A 20,744-nucleotide genomic window follows, 5' to 3' on the forward strand; every position below is an offset into this window, starting at 1 on the left:
TCTCAATTACACTTCATTGATTGTAAAATGTCTGTATCGTTGTTCGGTGCCAGCTAGGCAAGTTTCTTCTGTCACAGCAGGTGTGTTTTCATTAGCTCTGTGCTGAACTTTTCACAAGACAGGATTTGGGTGTTTTGTGGTGATTCTGGCTCAGTATTCATGCTTGTGTGTCTGTTAGCTCTACCAATAAAGAGTTTCTTTGAAAGGGGAGTCTCTGAAGTAGTCGAAGCCTTAGATCATCAGAGCTGTATTAGAACATCAGACCGGAATCGACTTTCTTTGTGTGTTCTGAAATGTCTGAATAAGCCTCAAAGTATGTTGTGTGAAGAGCACTATGTTCCAGTTTCATTGCATGCCTCTAATTCTCTGTTTTGTTTCATACACTTACTTGTATCTCCATCATCTTTTTCTAATCTTAATCAAATTCTTCCTATATCTTTTATTATTCTTGTTCTTTTCTTTCTTAACCATTCTATTTTATCTTTGTTTTATAAAATAAGCAAGATGTGAGCATGCTGGATTTATCATGGGGAATAATTATTTTAGCTTTTGTTTTCTTTCTCTCTTGATCTCGATACTGGATTAGCCTTTTAATGCTGCAAGCATTTAGCAGATACTTCCTTGGAACTGCTTACTGAAAACCAGAGTCTCATTCTTCAGTGTTAATTGTCGGCTCGAAGTCCATTGCATTTATGAATAGGTTCAAATTTACATAGTTGGACAATAAAAATTAAGTCTTTCTGCAGTTCTTCACTGGAATCTTCATTTCTACCTTGAATATGCTTTGGTACTGTCAGCAGAGTTATCACCTTAATATGCTTGTTCTAATTTTCCGAGTTACTTATGAATAAACTGAGCAGCACAGATCCCTGAGGGTCTCTGCCAATTACCTTCATCCATGAACTAATCAATTACTGGCAGCCTGTCTTTATTCTAGCTTGCTTTACTTCCTGATACCTTACCCAATTATTCATCTGTTCAAGGATCTCTAGTCTGTTTGGTTTTAGTTTCCTTTGAGAGATGTTGTTAAAAGGCTGAAAATTGTGTAGACAGCTTAATTTATGTTTCTGTTAGCCACATGCTTGTTAACATTTTTCAGAGGTTATGATTTCCTTTTACAAAAAGCTTGTTGATTTCTCTTACCTGGTATATTATACTCATCCATATGTTAATTATCTCTGTTTAATAAAGCTTTGCTGTTTCTAGAAACTTACCCCAGGTAGACACAATGTTTCTTTTTGTTTGTTTAGGGTTTTTTGATTTTTCTGGTCCATTAGTTTAAAAGCTAACTCTATACGTATTTTCCTGAACCAACCCTGATTTGAGAGATTGCAAACAGCAGTGAATAGTTCAACCATTTCATCTTTGATTTCCTGTAGGATTTATAAGTGAATACATCTAGTTTTTCAGATTGGTTTTGTTTTTTTTTATTTCAGAAGACATAATGGCATACCTTAGGTAACGTCCTTTGGTAAAGAAATGTGCGTTATCATAAGTTGGGAATGGATAGGAAGGAGAGAGGAAAAAAAAAAAAAGATCTGTAGAGTGAACTTGGATTTCACTGCTCTCATTAGTGAGAATCAACATACAGTAAAGTTGCTTAAGAAAAAATATTGGCCAAGTCTTCAAAGTTGAAGTATGCTTTTTCTGTGAGTTCAGATTGCCCTTTAAGAAAAATTTCTCATTGGAAAAAGAATTGCTGTATGCAGTAATTTGTTGGTTCTCATCCATTTAACGTTGTATGACAAGGAATTTCTTCTTCAATGGGCAAGTTACTTAGATCTAATCTTCTAAGGGGGAAGGCAGTATAGAATAATGTCCCTCTTTATTTGGATGTGACACAGTTAGGTAGTTTCAAGTTCTTCTGGATTCTGGCCTGAGTGGCATAGAAATAAAACAATTAATTTTGTCTAACAGAATTGAAAAATAAGTGTTTTGTGAAAGGTGCCATTGTAGAGAATACTGTAATTGTTTTTGGACCAAGGACCTTCTCTCAAGGCCATATCAGGTAGAAAAGATAATAAATAGAAAGCTGCAGAAAGTGAATGATTATGTTATAGCTGTCCTTTTTTTAGTGTGAATCATCAGGTGAGGTGGGGCTTCTCCTGTATCTATCTTTCATTTTATTCTTCAGTGCCTCTCAGTTTTGTATTTAGCTGCAAAAATGTAGAATCTCCCTCAGTTTTTCAGTGAAAGGAATATTCAACTCTATAATGCCATCTTTCTAATCATATTATGATCAGTGCTGATTAACTTGTGACCTATATAAATATACTGTTCTTGCTGTTTTTCAGCTAGCACAGTTTCAAGTAAGTGAATGTAAATGTTAAGTAATGCAGAAGAAACAGTTCTTATTGCATTTTGCAAGAATAAAATAGTATTGCCAAATAATAAATACTTTGCTAGTTTTTATGAGCAGCTTCCTTAACAGAAAAGGGAGAACCGTTCTCGCTTGCTTAATGCTGAAAGAGGTTACTGTGAATAGGTGGGTAACTTTTCCATCATACACAAGTAACACTGTAACTGGTACAGTGAAAAACACTGACTGGCATTGTTGGAATTCTGATAACAAGGTAAACTTCATTCTGCTTGAATGACTTAGCAATTCAAATACTTCACCAAAAACTGAAATGTCTATATATGTATAGTAAGCAAAGAATTGTCTTCAGTGGCAGGCTAGTGCGGTTGTATAGGTTGTAAAGTAGAATGGAAAATCAGAAGCCAGGGAAATTGACTAAATTGAGCAGTACACAGGGAGGGTACAGCTAACCAAGGTCTTGGGTAAGAGGAGAGTAACTAGCAGACAGTTCTAGGCAGGAATAATTTATTGTATGTCCAATCTAAATTTGACTGCATCTTTTTTCTTTTTTTCTGCATGTAAGACGAATATTAGTTTTGTTCTCTTAACATGTAATACTGACTTCACAGTTGAAAAACTTTGGTCAAGAAGATGCAACACAACCTGATTTTTAAGATATGTAATAGAAATAACCAAAGTGTTTTTGCAAGGATGTTATAGCCAAGATGTAACACAATTAAAAACTTTTAGAGTTAAGCTTGCTCCTGTATGGTTTTCTGGAATATCTTTTCTCATTGACTGGAGCACTAAGACATCTGCTCCCTTTATAATAAAGGAGCCTAAGAAATTGGTGGCCATACTCATTCCTTATTTAGCTCTTCCCCCCTCTATCCCCAATAACAAATAATTAGGGTGACCTATCATAACTATTACAGTATTGTAATGTTTTGCCAAGACCTTTATTGGCTAGTCTAATCTAAGATTGTGTTGCTGTGCAAAAAGGCTGTCTTAACCTGACCACCCCAGCAATATCTTGCCATAATTAGTTGTGGTTGCATGACAATACAGCAAGTCACGGTATAATTAACTCTCTTCCCCTCTTTCTGTACACCCAAGAAGAGTTTCAGTCAGAAGGACCCGTTGCACATGAAAACTTCAGGTTTGGGGAAAATCTTTAGACTTTCTGGCAATGTAATGGTTTCCTTGCTCAAGAGAGTACACACGCTGAGTCTAGCACTGGTGGAATATTACCTTATCTCATGAGATCTCTGCTTCTGGTAAGTGTGGCACAGAGCAGAGGAAGCTCTCTGCGATTTAGTTTTCTGCAAGCAAACCCTGTAAATTTGAATACTTCTGTGCACAGGATCTTTCTAGCTCTTGTTTCTTGTTGTTTTCCTGCTCCAGTGGCTTTGCCCGAGACTTCTTTCTATACGGTGACTATAAGGGCTGTATTCCATCCATGAATATGTTTCACCTCTTCTCTCGCAGAGGGTAATGCTCGTGATATTCTGCCCTGTATCAGCAGTAGGATTTTAAACCTCAGGATTTATATCCTTGGTGTTCTCTACTTATTCTTGATGAGAGCTCTTCTGAGTGTGGAGTTGACAACCAGTGAGAAGAGAGCAACTCAGTTCAGTCTTCTCACATATGAGATCTGGTGCAGAGCTGTTCATCAGATGCAGGAAATGCTGTCGTCTCCCTTCTTCCTCCCTGACTGTGCCATCTCAGACTGCTGAAGTGGAAAGTTGCAGAGGGATCTTGTTTGGTGAATCAGGCCTGCTTATTAGCACTGGGGAAACATTCTCTGGCTCTAACCTTATTGAAAACAAACAACTCTTCTGGTACTGGTTAACTATGTAGTCTCATCAGTCTCATAAAATGCTTCACCAGTCATTGCAAAAGTGATGACTAATCCTATGCCTGTTAAAAATTGCAGTGCTCTGCCTGGGGTGTGAGCTAAAGGTACAAATGCTATGATTTTCCTCTGCTAAGGAAGAATGAGGGTCAAACTTCCTGCATGATCAGAGTTTTTATGGAAAGATACCTATGTGATTTCCTCAGGGAAGAAGCTGGTTTCTATTATATCTCTGTCGCTTCCTGCTTGGTTTCATTCCAAATTACTTTACTTTTAGGAGGCTTTCTTGAAGCAAATTCTCATGTTGTGGTGGGGCAGTCTCATTAATTGCCTTGAAAGCTAGGTCAGTGGAATACTATCCATGCTTTCTTCCTGTCTGAACATGTGTGTCTGCCCAGCACCCTGCTCTGGTAGTTGCAGCACAAGAACACTGGGAGCCCTCATCCCAAGGACAGGAATGCTTACTGGGTGGGCAACACCACCACCCCTAAAACCTTTCTAATCATACTTCTGCTTAACTATTACTGGGGGAGGCATCTCTAGATCATGATTAGTACTAGTGCTGATTGCTGACATTCTTCCCTCAAAAACTTTCTAGCTCGTAACAGGGAATTTAGTTAGAACTTGTTCTTGGTTTTTTTTTTTTTTATATTACAAATGAGATCCTGAATTTCCAGTACTGTGTACTTTTTATATAATAGCAATATGTTGCATGTTTAGAATTAGAAAAATGCACAAATGCAACATTCCTTTTCGGATAATTTGGAGGAAATTATCTTTGACATGGTAGAACTGCAGTCGTGAATGAACTTTTCTTTAGAAAGTTTCCTTGAAACCCTTTCCTCAAGACATCCTTTTTGTCTTGGGAAAACTCAGTAGAAAAACAAAATGGCAAATTCTTTTTGCGTCATTCTTAAGCCTTTTATGTTCAAACATTGGGGATTTAAAAAAAAAAAAGTTATGTATATCTTAAATGGAATACTGCTTAAACTGCAAACACTTCCCATAATGTATTTTCATCCATGAAAGAAAGAAAACAAATTTCTCAACTATTAGTTTTGTTTCTAAAAAATTGAAGTTCAACTTTTGAAAACTAAAACTAGGTTTTTTTAAAAGTCTGTTCTTCAAGTAGTATTTTGTTCTGATTTAAAGTAAGCTTTGATAGCATTAACTCAGCAAATGTATTATAGATTACTATTTTTAGGCTCAATGTTCTGGTACATGGCTGAGTGTAAGAGATTATTTTACAGCATTAAAAACATGTCAAAGTAGCCTGTGGGATTAAGAGGGGGGGAGGGGGGGGGAAGCAACACTGACATGTGACTTGCCAGAGACCAAAGCATGTCAATGCAGTCCTTAGGCACTTGCACATTTCATTGCATCAAAATGATCTTCATGATATATTGCCATTTAAGTCTCGGTAACTACATTTTTTTTATTTGCAGCATTTTTTTCCCCTTTCTTAGGCTACTGACAAGAGTTAGCACAGGTACTCCCAAGTTACTACGCTTGCTTTGAATATTTTGGTAAACCTGTAGAAAAGGAGTCAGTGTCATCATCCATTCACGTTTACTAGAAAATACTGTCCATGGAAATGGAGAACAGTGAAATCTGAATAGGCTATGGAAAACAGTCTGGTTGCAGAATAAGTAATATCATGTTGTGGACCTTACCAGTCATGCACAATATATTTCAAGATCAATTAATGGCACAAAAGAGTGAAGGATCATGGTCAAATCCAAAGAATGTTGAAAGGAGTTCTCCATGATTCTGGTGCGTTCCTGTGGGAAAGTATGCAGAAACATTTTGCCAAAGATTGTGTTATTCTTGAAAAACAAGCAAGGAGTTGCATATTATTTAAAAAAAAAAAGAAAGCCAGTTTACTTCAAGATTTTTTTAATTTTTTTTCCTGAGTTGTAGCAACTGTATTTGCAGTAGTCTAAACTTGGTATTAGAAAAATGGGTTAAAAGTCTTTCAGAAACAGGGGGAGCTGCTTAAATTAATAGTTTTTGTATTCACATCGAAGTATCAATACACTTCTGCATGTATATTGTCTTGGAGGAAGATGAGATACCAAGAGCAGTCTCAAATGGTATGCATATAATCAGCTATAAAAGTGAGAACAAAAGGACTTTTTGTTATACGTATTTTAATTAATTGAAACAGTTAAATTCCCTTGGTGGAAAAATTCAATCAAAACTTACTTAGTGACGTCAGGACTTGGGTTACCTGTGCAGACAACTCCTCTTAAGGATGCAAATGCCTTGTGCCTTAAATATAGTAGCAATCCTTTGTGTTACAAGTACATGATCCTGTCATAAGGGATTACTGTCTGTTTGGGATCCGTATGACCAGTGATATATTCCACAAAAATATTTGAAACAGTTGAATCAGCACTAGCTGATTTAAGCACACTGCTGCATTACAGTACCAAAATGCTACCAGATGAAGTTTTAAATCAAGATGAGAATTATGATTAAAACTTTGGAGTTTTATTCTGCATCATTAAGTTTTGTGTAAAATAGTGAGGGGGGAAAGAATATTACTCCTAGGGGTTTTCTAGTGTCTAAGAATCTTTGTATAGATTTGCAGCGTCAGTGGATTCTACCTGATTTTTCTATTTTGGATGTTATGCTTTCCTTCAAATTCTAGCACTAATTTTAACCATGGAAAAACTGTCAAAACTTTTTGCTCTTGAGTATTGAGATGATTTTTCAGTTATTGGTTTTGTTGTGGTAGTTGAGGCTATTGATATCAATCAACTAGCACCACCTGAAGTTATTGTCCTTTTTTCATTGTGACTTGTCACTGTAGATATACTAGCCTGTAGTATACTTAAAGATTATGCTACAGCTACTTACTGGTCTGGTTTTATTTTTCAGGCTTACAAAAAGCTGTGAATTGTGTAATAGCAAAGGGTTGTGCTCTCTACCAAAGTTTATTCTATGCAGCCCACAGAATTGTTAGTTGGATTACTTTAAAAAGACATAAAACGTGTTTTTGTTATGCTTTAAATTATATTTAGCTGCATTGCTAAATGTAACTAGATGCTCTATAAAACTAGGCAATAAATAGCCATAAAGCCAAAGGCCTCATTGTTCTTTCAGCATTCTTTCCATCCCATCAGGTTCCTTGCAGAAATTAAGTGATAGCAGTCATCCTTTTGTGCTCAGTTTATCAGATCTTTTTATGTTCATAAGCATTAATGCCGTTCTGACAGTAATGGGTTGTTGCATTTTCTTCCTCTTGACCTTCTTTTTCAAGAAAAGGAAAAAGCGTTAATTTCTCTGATTTATCCTTCTATAAAGCTTGCGTTCTTACTGATTCTTAAGAGCTCTTTCTACATAGATGGAACAGTTTCTGATACGCTTTTACACTATGGGCTGCCTACAATCATCAGGGTTAGACTCCAGATGGGAGAATACTTAAAGCATACTTATTACTTGTATTACTAGTCATAGTATAGATCATTTATTTGCTTAGTGAAAAGAGCATTTTGAAATGCAACCTTTGTTTTACCAAGTCTGCACTTTCAAACTTGCTGATCCCTGACTTCAATGCTATGTTGGTAAAGAAAAACAAATTTTCAATATTTACACAAAATATCTTTTATAATACCTCCTTTTATTTCCTGAATAATAATTTCTTACCAACAGAATGAGCAAGACCATTTCACTTTGACTCTTGGAGGCTTCATGTGAAATGTTTAGGTTTGAGCTACATATGTGTAGATGTGACATTGATACACTGAATCTGTCTTCTAACAAAATATATAGTGCTTCCGCACTACATGAGGAACAAGATTAACTAAATTTATTATTTCTTTTTGAAATTTAATCTGTAGTTTACAGCTATCTAGATCTACTTCTTTAAGTTGAAAAAGTTATTATCAGAGACTCTACACTCATGCAGTGTAGTTGTTTTCCTCTGCCATTTAATGTCTAGATTCTCCCAATCATATTGCTGGAAACTGTCTTTTTTTTTCTGTATACTCTTATGAAATGTGAAGACCTGATCTGTGTACAATCAGTTTAGGCAAAGGTAGCTTAGATCTGTCTTGTGTGATTTCCTCTTCACCTAGTAATTTGCTGCCTAATCTCTCGTTGCTAGTTAGTGTTCTCTACTACTGACACACCCAGGTTCCCTCTCAGAGGAAATCCATAGGTATCTGAGGAGCTGGAGTGAGTGTAAGCCCTGCTTACAGACAGAATCTCTACTGAGGGTAACCCATCAAAAGAAGGTATTGTACAGCCCATCAGCTTTCAGGTCCTCCTTTCAGTTTACCTAGAGTAATGTCCTTACCATAAGTATTAAGCAGAACTACCTACTCAGGAATATTGAAGTTCCATACTTCCAGCAGGTAAAACTTCCTTCTGCACCTTTTGTGTAGTAGAGAAATACTTCAGGTTTTCGTTGTTTATTGATATTTTCATGCTATAACTAAAATTCCTTTGAACATCACCTAATGGTTTCATAGTGTCTCTATGAACTAATAGAGATGCAGGAAACAAATAGGACCAGTCTCTTCTTACTAGTTAATCTCTACCTTATTTGTATTCTTTGCTTCATTGTTTACTTTTCTCTCACCTTAAGGCAGCAACTAGATTTATTTTAGTCAGCTGTCTTCTGCAGTAAGATTTGATGTGTTATGGTTTGATCACTTCTTTTACTTACGTTCTCAGCCCATGCGTGCTTCTTGTGCACATCCACATAGACATCTCAAAATGGCTTTTAAAACTTTGACTTAATCCCATCAAGTAGGTATTTTTTGTATGAATAGTGTATTTTTCCCAATAATAAAAATTTTGTTTAGCAAAGCTCAAATAAGTGCTTACAATTATTCTCTGCATGCTACCCATTGTTGAAAAATACTACTACACTGAGGAGGATTTTTTTCCCCCTTAAACATGTCACTACAACGAAGACAGTGTTTTTGATGGGTAAAGTGTGTCTGAAAGAAGTACTTAAAAATGGAGAACTTACTGTGGGAGAACTAGGACATACTAAGAGCAGCGTGATTTAATTAGTGCTTTCTCTACTTTCCTTTTGCTATCTAATGTAATTGAGGAAGGAGTAATGACAAAATGATACGAAGGTACTCAATTTCCACTGTTCTGTGTTTTCTTTTTTTCTTGCGTAGGCTATTCACTCTGTGGCTTGGCATCATGAAGGAAAACAATTTATTTGTAGTCATTCAGATGGTACCTTGACCATATGGAATGTAAAATCTCCTACCAAACCATTCCAGACAATCACTCCACACGGTAAGATGAAAATGGATACCCACTGTGTTTGACAGCTTTTAAAATACAGAACTTGTATTAAAAATAAGTGTGTCTTGCAAAACCAAGTATTAAAAATGCACTTGCAGTGCAAGCAAAAAAAAGTCTGTCATATCAAATTATGGTAGATTTCATTTTAAAAAAGCCCAGTCTTAATGAAATAAGAATCCAAATCAGCGTAGTTCTGTCTAAATCTCTGAACTTTAAGCTGGCGTCTCACACAATGGCCTTGATCTCAAAATTAACTAATGCATATTTTGCAGGTCTTGGTTTTTTCTTGACATTACAATCCCATATGTTGTTTAAAGTACATATAAGCAAGCATCTGTTTCATGTATAAATGTGTAGATTACCATATAAATTCTTGGAAAGACTTGTAACAGTAAGACTAGCATCTGGTAAGATGTTCCCACTTCTGAGAAGTCTTGCATTAATGTTAATCTAAGAAATTAAAATTACATGTTGTTCTGTGAAATACACTGCTGCTTTTCAAAAATGTTCTATACAAATGCCAGGTTTACATGGCGTGCATGTGTATAAATCATGTCTTAGCAACTTATTTACCTCAGATTCTTAAGTGTGAATGTAAGAGGATAATCTGTGAGTTTATGGTCATAGTATAAGATGCTGTAGTTAAGCATCCTGGTTAACCTGTCTGAGCCTCCAGCAAGTCCATGTTCACTGTGCTGGCTGTGGACTAGAGTGGAAAAAGGAAGCTGTGGGTTTCTATATGATCCTGCAGAAGTTAAAAACCAAAAAACCGACACTTACCGTAGTCGTAAAACTAGTTAGACAAGACTAGCTTTATTTTAATATGTTTTGGCCTCTTTTAAGAAACATTTTTATTTTGATCTTGGGCTGCAAATTAAATTCTCTGCAGAACTTTATAGTTGTATCAGACTTTATCAATGTTTGGATAGAAAAAAAAAATCCTTATTTACACCCTACTCTTAATTTCTACTGATTCCATGGGAAGTTGCATCTGTAGAAGCTTTAGTTGCAAGTAGTGCACAGTAGAGAAAGAGTGGGCCTTCATGTTCAAATTCAAGTCTTATCCCGTAAGGATAACACTCAGAATAAACCTCACTTTACTTATAAGCTGGCCACTTTTAACTGCAAAATGGTAGACACAAGATAAAATTTAAATGTCCCAGTGCTACTTTAAACAACATTTTAGGGGAGGACTATATTTTTGAAAACAAATATACTACAACACTTAAAAAAAAAAAACCCCACCCAACAACAACAAAAAAAACCTAAACCTTGACATTTTGTTTAAACTCTGAATACACCAATCTTTAATGATATTATTCCAAGGCATAGTCTGTAATTGTCAGAGGTGTTGAATATATGTTGGTATGAATGTTCTACTTTCCAAGTTGCATCATGTTATGGAACTGTAAGATTAATATAAGAAAATAATTCACTTTAGGAAAGCAGCTGAAGGATGGAAAGAAGCCAGAACCCTGCAAACCTATCCTTAAGGTGGAATATAAAACAACTAGAGCTGGGTAAGACTTGTTCTGTATGCAAAATTAACATATGTAAAATAAGTGCAGCTCTCTGGGAACATACTTTTTTTCCAGTTGATGGGGTATGTATCCTGATGGCACTGAACTATGTTAAAACAGCTGAAATAATTTTGGTAAATCACAGATTGCTGAATAAACTACAAAAACATATGTGAACAAATCACTACATACGAACCTTAAGTAAAGATACTGCTAATGTATTATCTACATGCTGCTTCTATGCTACTAAACTCATGTGTATTTTTACTCAATCCTTTGAGAATATTAAAGAAAAAAAAGGGCTGATAAAGCACAGAAGACCCTGAAGCACACACCTGAAGAAACTGAAATTTGACAAATAGCAGCCTGCAAAATGTTCTGAATTCTGAATACGTTACCCCCAAAAAATCTTACTGACAGAAGCTTTTCTAGTAGAGTGCAGTAATTTATGCAGTGAACTGTGCCTAATTATGCACATTGAGAATGTAACAAAGCAGTAATTGCAAAAAGAGGCTCAGATGGAATTAACAGTATCCTGAGTAGCATGTTTTGTTACCAAGACTACAATTAGGATTGAAGGCTTTTGTGTGCAGTGTGGAATTTCTTTTATGTTCCAAAGTGCTTTAAACTGTTTGAGTAAAAAGTGCAATATAAAGATAAAATACTCATAGAAACCTGTTCAGCTATTTGCAAATGATGACTTTTTCTTTTTTTCTATTATTTTGGGGGAGTTCATGTATTGTTTTCATTTGCTTTCCAGACATTCAAATCTATAGAAGGTGGTTACTTAATTGATGAAATATAGGTTTCTACTATATATTGGTAAACCCATGCATATAATATCAGTGGTTTTGTGTATTTTTGTTTGCTAACAGTGAGGTAAATATAAATTTAACTGGGGCTAACTCTCAGATGTATATCAGCTGGAAAGCCATATTTTACTTGAAGCAGTCTGTATCTGTCTGCATATTCCTTTCTCAACTGAAATGTCAAAAGCTGATCTAAAGAAAGATACAGATAACCAAAAGTAGTCTCAGCTTCAGCAAGTTACAATTTCTGCAATCAAAAGCCTTCTGTTATGAATAGTCATTCTGAAGAAAAAGACTAGTTCAAAGCTTGTTCTATGCAATTGTAATGTTATAATGTGAAAACTAGTTGACTCTTCACACAGTTTAAAGAGGAGCTTATTCTTATATAATTTCTAAGAATACATAGCTCTTTGGGGAGACTACTTTTTCCTAGTGTGGGCTTTTTTGTTACACCTCTCGTTGTCCAGTGTTCATCCAAACTGAATGTTTGGATGCAGTTCAATTTAATATTTTCTCTGTAATATTTTCTCCAGCTTCAGTGTACTCCTATAACTGTTATGATACTTTTCCATAACTTAAAAAAACAACCACCACCAAATGTACCAACAACCAAAACCATAAAAAAAGCCAGTTCACACTGTGGTAGTAAAGTGGTGCACTGAAAAATCTATTCATTTAATGCTAGATGTATTTCAGTTCAGAATTGAATTTTCAGTTTCACTAGTAATGGTATTACAAGAATTCTAAGGCAAAGCAGAACTACCTTTCAATGCTTAAATTTTTGATAGTTTTCTCTTTACAAATTGAAATTGATTAGGTATGAACATGATAAATTATGAATTCTAGCTAAAGCACTGTCATTGTTCATGGTTTAATTTCTGTAGCACAGGAGAATCATTCCTGGACAGGACTAAAGTTTTTCTAGCTACTGAAAGAATATAAGAAACAAGCCAAATAAACTTGCTTCTATAGCAGTCCGCTTTAACTGTTCTTCAAAAGCAAACCAGAAAAACAATCACAAAAGAAAACAAAACTAAAAAGCTTACAACATATTTAAGAAGTACTGTTTAATGCATATTTAAGTTATTTCACCGAACTTTTTTATTGTGAAAAACAGTGAGTACTTCAAAAACTTTTTGAAAAACGGTGTCCAGAACAACACAGAAGGAACATAACTGACTGCAGCCTGTAGCAGGGGCTACAGACCCCGTTCTTTGTACTGCTGCAGCTCTTATTAATCCCTACTCGCTTTTTCCCTCCATTATGTTCTCCGTATTGTGAAGCTGGAGCCAGGAAACGGGAGGACATTGAGGCTTTTTCTGGTTCTTACAGGCTACCTATTTATCTCTTAAGTTTGTGGGTTTTCTGCCGTTGGGGTTCTTAAGTCTATTGCAGATAGTGCCTGTGAAATCTCCAAAGCCAAAGTTGTTTACCCTACAACAAAAGTATGCCTCTAGTTTTATTTCCGGAAGAATATATGTAGAAAGATTACTATTGAAAGTTGTCCTGTACCTGGACTAGGGGGTTGAAAGGCAAGTTCTTGGTATATTCCTTGAGCAGACTGGTGTAATTTTCCAATCCCAGAGCACAATGTCATTGTTTTCCAGCCATTTAAGTTCATCTAAAATACTCATCTCTTTCTGAAGCAAAGGTAGGTTACCTTTTGAGCTTGCTGAAATGGTTTCCATGTTGCTTTTATGCATACTTTTCTGACTAAAGTGAATCTAGAGAAGTTCTTGAGCTTCCTAATGCTATTTCCCACCCCTCCAGATCCAGTCCCTTGTTGTATTTGCTCTGGTTGATATTAGCATTATTGTAAAATTGCCCAAGCTTATTCTTTGTTACTAGAGCACTGTATAATAGAAATTACAGCTCAAAAGTCTCTCCATAAAACATAATCAAAAAGGATATTGACTTGGTGGCTAACACAGCTGGCACTGGACTAACTGTAGAGCAGTACCTCTTAGCAAGATGGATGTATGTAACTGGGACCCAGAGGTTACAATAATACTGAGGTCTCCAGATAAGTAAAAGTTCTTGATCTATTAATTTCATTTGAATAGTACTACTTTGTTGTATGAGCTTGTCAGTTCAAAAGCACACTTCCCAAAATGAGTTTGTAATTTATCTTCGCTATTATTTCAAGATTTCCAGTCTTAAGGTAAACTAACTCTTGAAGTTGTTTCCACCTTTATTACTAGGGATTAAGTTCTTGACAAATTCCCCCATGGTTTGAAAAATAAGCCAACTGGTGCCAATGGCCTAACTTCTGTATATACTGTTCCCTCTAGTGTCCAGATTGCCAGAAACTGACTGACATTTGACAGTTTACTTGTGAAATAGATCAGAAACTTTCTCTGGGGTTTTGAGTCACTCAGCTCTCAGTTGTACTACATTTTTATACACTGCAAGACCTAATCTTGTGTTTCCTGAAATTTTATTTCGATGAAATATTGCTGTCCTTTGTAGTGAATTTTTTTATGGTGTTCCCCAAGTGATTTTACAGATTTAACTGATGAGGAAATTAATATAAAGGGTTTGCATCTAAACCTATTGAAGCATAACTGTTTCAAAGAACCACCTCTGTGTTAACAGCTGCTAAAAATGCTATATAGCAATTCTCCAAGAGCTCAGCACTGGTTTTTGTTAAATGTTTTCCATTGTTTCAGGGAAGTAAACAGTCACTATCAAAGTGGGATCAGTCTCATCTATTAAGTACACTTTTTCTTTTAAATCAGGTATTTCTATTTAATATTTATGTGCACTAACCTTTTAATATGTATCACAACTGAAGGGCAACACTTTAAGTGTTTAGTTAGAAAACACACAGCTTGTTCATGGTAAATCCATGGTTTCATGAAAATATGAAAAGTTCATACATAAACCTGTATTAGTCTTTCTGGCAGACTAAAGTCAACTTTAATCTTTGACTCATCTGTGAAAAATCCCTATGACAGGACTGTATAATCTATTCTTAGCTCTTCCGTTCTTTGCTTCATAAGGATACAGATTCTGGCAAGCCTGCCCAAAGCAACCTGATTACCTTGAGAAATAAAAGCAGGAGAAACCAGCATGCAGTTTTCACTGTGATGTACGAAACTTAGAAACTGAAATTTGTCACTTCAATACTGTCAGTTGATCTTGGTGAACCCGCAAGTCTCAGAATTACTTCAGATTTGTCCCGGCAGCCTTATTGTTTAAAAAAACTAATGATTTTGTGAAGACAAAAAATACTGCAATAAATCATTCCAACACAATAAGATACTGCAAGTACATCACAACAATATTTTTCTCTTCATTGCTATCCTGAAAAATACCAGGTTAATTTAAAGTTTCTCCTTTTCCTGAAATTACTTCATGGACCTGACCATAAAAAATTGTGTGAAGTTCCAATATGGAGAATTGAGATTAAATGGAAACTTACTCCTTTTCTAGAAATACACTTTTGGCTACTGTTGGAGACAGGTTATCGAACTCTGTGAACCCATGGTCTAATTTATGGCCGCTCCTTTGAGGTCTCTTCCTCAGTCAGGAGATCTCTTTGATCCTATCAACTCTTCAGTAGTGGGGCTTTCTGAAGGATCAGGCAGATGGTGAAATAATTGTAGAAACCGAAAGCTTATCTCAGTCTGCTTTGCCTTCAGTGCTGCTAACACAGAGCATGTTGAAACGTGCCAAGAGTTAAACTTATGGAGGGCAGCATGTGCATAAACTAAACCCTTCACACACAGTTTTCAAGAAGAAAGATGTGCCTAATCTGTCATATTTGTGTTTCAAATGCTAACTAGTGAAAGCCATTTAGACAGTATGGTAAAGATGGTGTTATAGGAAGAGACAAAAAATATAAGATCTCTTTAGCTTCCTTATCACAATATGTCAGGACGGTGCTTTTTTACCTACAAATTTTCTCCAACTACTGATGTACTAACTGCTTCTGAGTTAGACACAAACAAAGGGTAGGATTCCTACCTAAAGTGAGCATAAAAGTAGATCAGAGGAATTTCACACTCTAACTGCCTATTTTTCCTCCAGAAATATAACCTGGAATTTGAGGCAGTGGTCAATAATGGGTGAAACTTCTTCAACTCTTTAAAAGGCATACATAAACAGTATTAAAGTGAGTGGTGACTTTTGATAATCAGGAAAGAAAATACCTAGTAAAAAGAATATATTTACTTCATCTTGCTTTTAATAAATTTAAATACTAAACTGTATATTATGTGCATATTGGAGAAAATGTGAATGTATATAAAAATACATTTCTGTAAAGACTTTTAAAAATTTTTTGAAGGGAAGCCTCTTTTGTCTTTTCTTAAGACTAGAAGAAATATTTTTGCTTTTCTGTACTCAGCCATTTAATTATGCAGTAGTAGTCTATGACATGGAATTAGTTCCTTGAAATTTGTACGGGGGGGGGGGGGGGGGTGTATAGATAAAAAGTCTAGAGTAAATGTGATGGGAGAACTATGGGCATTTATGTCCTTGCTTCTTAAAAGTTCTTAAGTCTTAAGTCTTGAATCTTATCAAGCAACTGGTTGCTTCTCCGACAGTCATGTTGTTGTGACTGCAAAATAACTTTACACTATTTGCAAAGTTTTTTATCCTTCAAAATTTAGGGTAATTCTGTACAGTAAGTAAATAGGACTGTTTCTTCCTGATCCTGCTGAAATATTTTATGTTATGGATAAATGGAGCTGTTGGCAAATCTGAATCTGCAATTAAATAGAAAAGAAACCATTCCAAAGTTTAACAAAACAAAAAAAATCTCATCTTGACAAACAGTTGCAAAGATTAGTTAATGAAGCAGTATAGAAGAAAAAGTTTGGAAGAGATGTCTGACTTGAGTTGTAGTCTTCTAACTCCTGTTTTTTAAGGTTTGAAGCACATACCCAAGCTACACATTACGTGGAGAGCTGGTTTGCATGATTCTTAATGTATGTCTGCTTAATGGTATCTCATTGAATTTTATTATAAGGTTACAAAACCTGCCCAGTCTCTTTTTACATATTACCTTGACTTGATCCTAAATGCTTCTGCTTTATTCCAGGGACCCTTTCATCATTCTCTCGGGAGGCTTGTCATATGACACTGTAGGAAGAAGACCCTGTTTAACAGTTATGCATGGGAAAAGTACTGCTGTGCTAGAAATGGATTATTCTATTGTTGATTTTCTTACCCTCTGTGAAACTCCGTATCCTAATGGTATGCTCTGTAAAGATTTTTCTCAGTGCTTTGACCTCTTCTTTCTGTGATTTCATCCCATCAAAATATTCTTTACTATTGCCTTTCTGTTTTATCTCTGGGGATCAGACTGCAGCAGCATCTGTCTGAAGTCTGTTTTGCTTCCCAAAGCATCATAATAGAATAGTTTATTATTAAACCTGCTTTGCTTCTAGAAGAATTGTGATTACTGGTTGCATGGTGTTTCTTTTTTTTTTTTTTTTTTTAATCCCAAAAGCATGTGCAGACAAAAAGTAGCATTACAATATCAAGTTGTAGCTACTGCAGCAGCAGTGTTCATCAATATTTGAGCACGAGGCCTTTCCAGTCAATTCTAAATCTTGATTAGCATTTGTGTAGTAATCTTAACTTTTTGTGACTTTATTCATTCCAATGCTCACATGAAGTTCATTGGTAACCTGTAATCTCCTGCAGAAGAGGATTTTTTGTTGTAGTTTAGGTGGTTGTGCCAGACTAATAATGTATTTGTGATGACTCCAATGTTTTTAGCTGTCAAATTCCATAAGAATATATGAAGCTGCTTAGCTTAGAATTTGAGGTCTTCCTGAAAGAGGTCAAGATGAACTTTAGAAGCTGTTTAAATTGTCTTATTTTAGTGTCAAGTTCTCTGTCTTTCTGTTTTTTAAACAATTGGAATTTAAACATCACTGAATATGAATATGAGGAAAAGCAGTTTGGGGGTGGGAGGATGTTACTGTTCTGTAACTGGCTCTTTCTCAAAAATACTGCTTATACAAGTTCCTCTGCATGTTCCTTTTTCTGTTGAGCTGTTTAAATGGTTCCAGCAAATTCTAAGAGTTGGGAGTATTGAATTGAAGGTAGAGTGTAGCTTTTCCAAACTTAACTTGGAGTCTTCAGGAGAGTGAGTGTATAAAATATTTTCAGGAACTGTGTAGTCATCTCTTTTCTACTCTCAAGTGATAGAGTGCAAGGACTGATCACATTCTTGAGGCTGTTCATGCAAGAACTACATTTACCAATAAGTAACTTTTTTCTTTTTTGTTTTCAGACTTTCAGGAACCATATGCTGTAGTAGTTCTCCTAGAAAAGGACTTAGTACTGATTGACCTTGCACAAAATGGGTAAGAGCCTTGTGTAGTCTTTTTAATGGTTGACTGCAGTGCTCAGCCTATTGTTCTTCTCTATAGCTTTTTAATCTACCATAATACCTCCCTGTCCAGAACATAAAATTTTGAATATTAAATATTAGGTTTCTTCAGCAGAACTGAGAATCTTTATTGATCAACTTTTCTCAAGTTAGTATGTAGTAGGTGGGTGGAATATTATGTGACTTTTTCCAGGCTTAATTGACTGACAGAAATTACTTAGATCACTGTTGCTTTTTAATTATCAGTGTTTATTTTGAAGTGCTATGAGGGAAGCTCAGAATTTTTGGGAAGGGAGCAGGGGGAAAAACTGTTGAGATAAGCTAGGTAATTTTAGTTGACACAAGTGTTGTTGTCATCACATAAATATTTTCTGATTTTATTGCCAAATGAATTACAATTTGTATTGCTTAAAGTAACTCAATACTGATGCAATAAATATCATATACATAAAATTAGAAAGGTAACATCTACTCTGGTTTACTGCTGTGTTAAGAGGTTGCTTGAAAGTAGAAAAGTAGTATCCTATAACAGTTTTCACAACTAATACCTGCCTAACACATTTTGAGTCTCTTATACTTTGTCCATAAAACAATCCTTAAACTCTATTGGGTAGTGACTAAAAATTCTGGCTCCTGCAAATACTTTTTACCAAGGGTTTTAAAATTAGTGCAGGCAGTGACAACTAACTATTAAGGAATTAGTAGCAGAAGAACTGAGGGATGAGATCTTTGTGGTGTTCCTGATTAAAAGTCACCTATGGTCAATGAAGAGAAAAAATCCTTGTGAAGAACTTCCTTCTAGGACAAAATAAAAACCTGTAAATACGTATCCTCAAAGTCAATGATACCTTAGATAACGAAGACTCTATCAAATTTGGAAGAAGGTCAAGTTTAATCCAGATAACTTTGCAGCTACCGAGCAATTTCATGTAGATTTTCCCAATGTTACGTTGCCATATGCTGTATCCAGAACTTGTTTCTGATATACCAGTGGTATCAAGCTTCTGACATTCATATGTTGAAAGATTAATAAAACAAGCTTTAATGAGATGAAATAAACAGGTTTGTACAAGGCCTTTCTCTTAAGCAAAACAGTTTGCAGTGCCTGAAATTTGAAGTTAAGGCTTTTTCCATTTCATGTTAAAAAATCTTTAGCAGTGATGTTTTTAGAAGGCTTATAGTGGTCATTGTTATGACTGACTTGCAAATTATTAATTGTTTCACACTCGAAAAAAAAGCAACAAAATAAATAGACTTTTTTGTTACAGCTTTCCTTTTTGCCCTGTGTTATCATATGGATTTATCATATTTTGTTAAAATTAAGCTTCTCTTTAATTCAATTTATAGAAGATTGTTTTAGCTTTCCAGATAGCTCTGTATAAAGTTACTGATGTGCAGAATATTTTCATCTGTTGTTGCTAATTTTTTCCTTTAGATGGGATGAGAAGCTGTGTTCCTTTTAGCCTCTCTCTCTCAAAAAAAAAAAAAAAAAAAAAAGAGCATATGCATAGTATGTGTTTCCCTGGAGAAAAATGTTCTTTGAACACAGATATATTCACCTCTTTATTATTGGCTTTTTTCCTCATTAAGGCTCTGTCACTTTTCTGATGGAGTTGGTGCTGAGGAGTATATGTGTGTGGTTTTGCTTCTAATTGGTAACTGAGCATTGCTATCTATAACTTTCAGAAGGTGATCTTGGAGTTGCAAGTAGGTTATGAAAAGTGCTGGAGAGCTTTTTGTCTAACCAGTATAATACTACAAAGTGAGAAGCGGAGTCTTCCTGTCTTTTTCCCTGGAAGAGACTGAAGAGTAAGAAATAAATTCATAGCTCCATGTTACTACAGTTAGGACTTGGTAGCTACTTAGGACTTTAAATTGGTCATTGAAATAGTAAGCTTTTAAAAATATAAAAGTATAGGGAATTGTGGTGTTCTAAAAATATGCTAGAAATAGTACAACCTTCAGGTTCCATCCACCATACTACAGTATCTTGGTAGTGTACTGGATAAGCAGTAAAGTTGCATAGTATATTTGTTCATAATGTAATTTGATATGCATTTATTTTCCTCTATGCAAAAAGAATGCAAACTTAGTCTTCAGTGTTTTGCTTGTGTTCTGCTTTTTAAAAAAAAAAAGTTTTTTCCTATATTAAGTCTTCCCCTTTCATCCATTAAAGGTACCCTATATTTGAGAATCCCTATCCTTTGACTATACATGAATCTCCGGTTACCTGTTGTGAATATTTTGCTGATTGTCCTGTGGACCTCATACCTGCACTCTATTCAGTTGGCGCTCGACAGAAACGTCAAGGTTACAGTAAGAAGGTACAACATCTAGTACATAAATATATATTTGAAAATACTGGAAATCAACAGCTCTAAACAATGTAGGAGTGGCCATACTAAGACCAAAGCTTCACCTGATTCATTACCCTGTCTTTTGGCAGTGGCTAATTACGGATGTCTAAAGAGGATGTAGCATATGTTAAGCCTATAGTCATGCTTTCCTGATACGTTCCCGTTGATTACCGTATCACTGGAAGCTAAGGGATTTCCAGGAGCCAGGGGTGTTGTTTATAGCCCTTGTTGATTTTTCTTTTTTCTCTGCAGTGGATATGTCTAATTATTTTTAGAAGTCA

The 20,744-nt window shown here is 35.4% G+C and overlaps 1 protein-coding gene across 1 annotated transcript in view; it reads left to right on the top strand.

The window, feature by feature from the left end:
* Positions 1–20,744, top strand: part of STXBP5 (syntaxin binding protein 5) — a gene marked incomplete at its 5' end in the record, with an annotated part of 105,871 nt that overhangs the window by 46,055 nt on the left and 39,072 nt on the right. Inside the window, 5 exons of the mRNA XM_082481873.1 lie at positions 9,296–9,419; positions 10,870–10,948; positions 16,805–16,959; positions 18,008–18,080; positions 20,283–20,430. Coding sequence (XP_082337999.1) covers positions 9,296–9,419; positions 10,870–10,948; positions 16,805–16,959; positions 18,008–18,080; positions 20,283–20,430 — 579 coding nt within the window. The remainder of the gene's footprint in view (positions 1–9,295; positions 9,420–10,869; positions 10,949–16,804; positions 16,960–18,007; positions 18,081–20,282; positions 20,431–20,744) is intronic.

Source organism: Vanellus vanellus (assembly GCF_965231255.1).
Source record: "Vanellus vanellus genome assembly, chromosome: 3".
Taxonomy (NCBI): Eukaryota; Metazoa; Chordata; class Aves; order Charadriiformes; family Charadriidae; genus Vanellus; species Vanellus vanellus.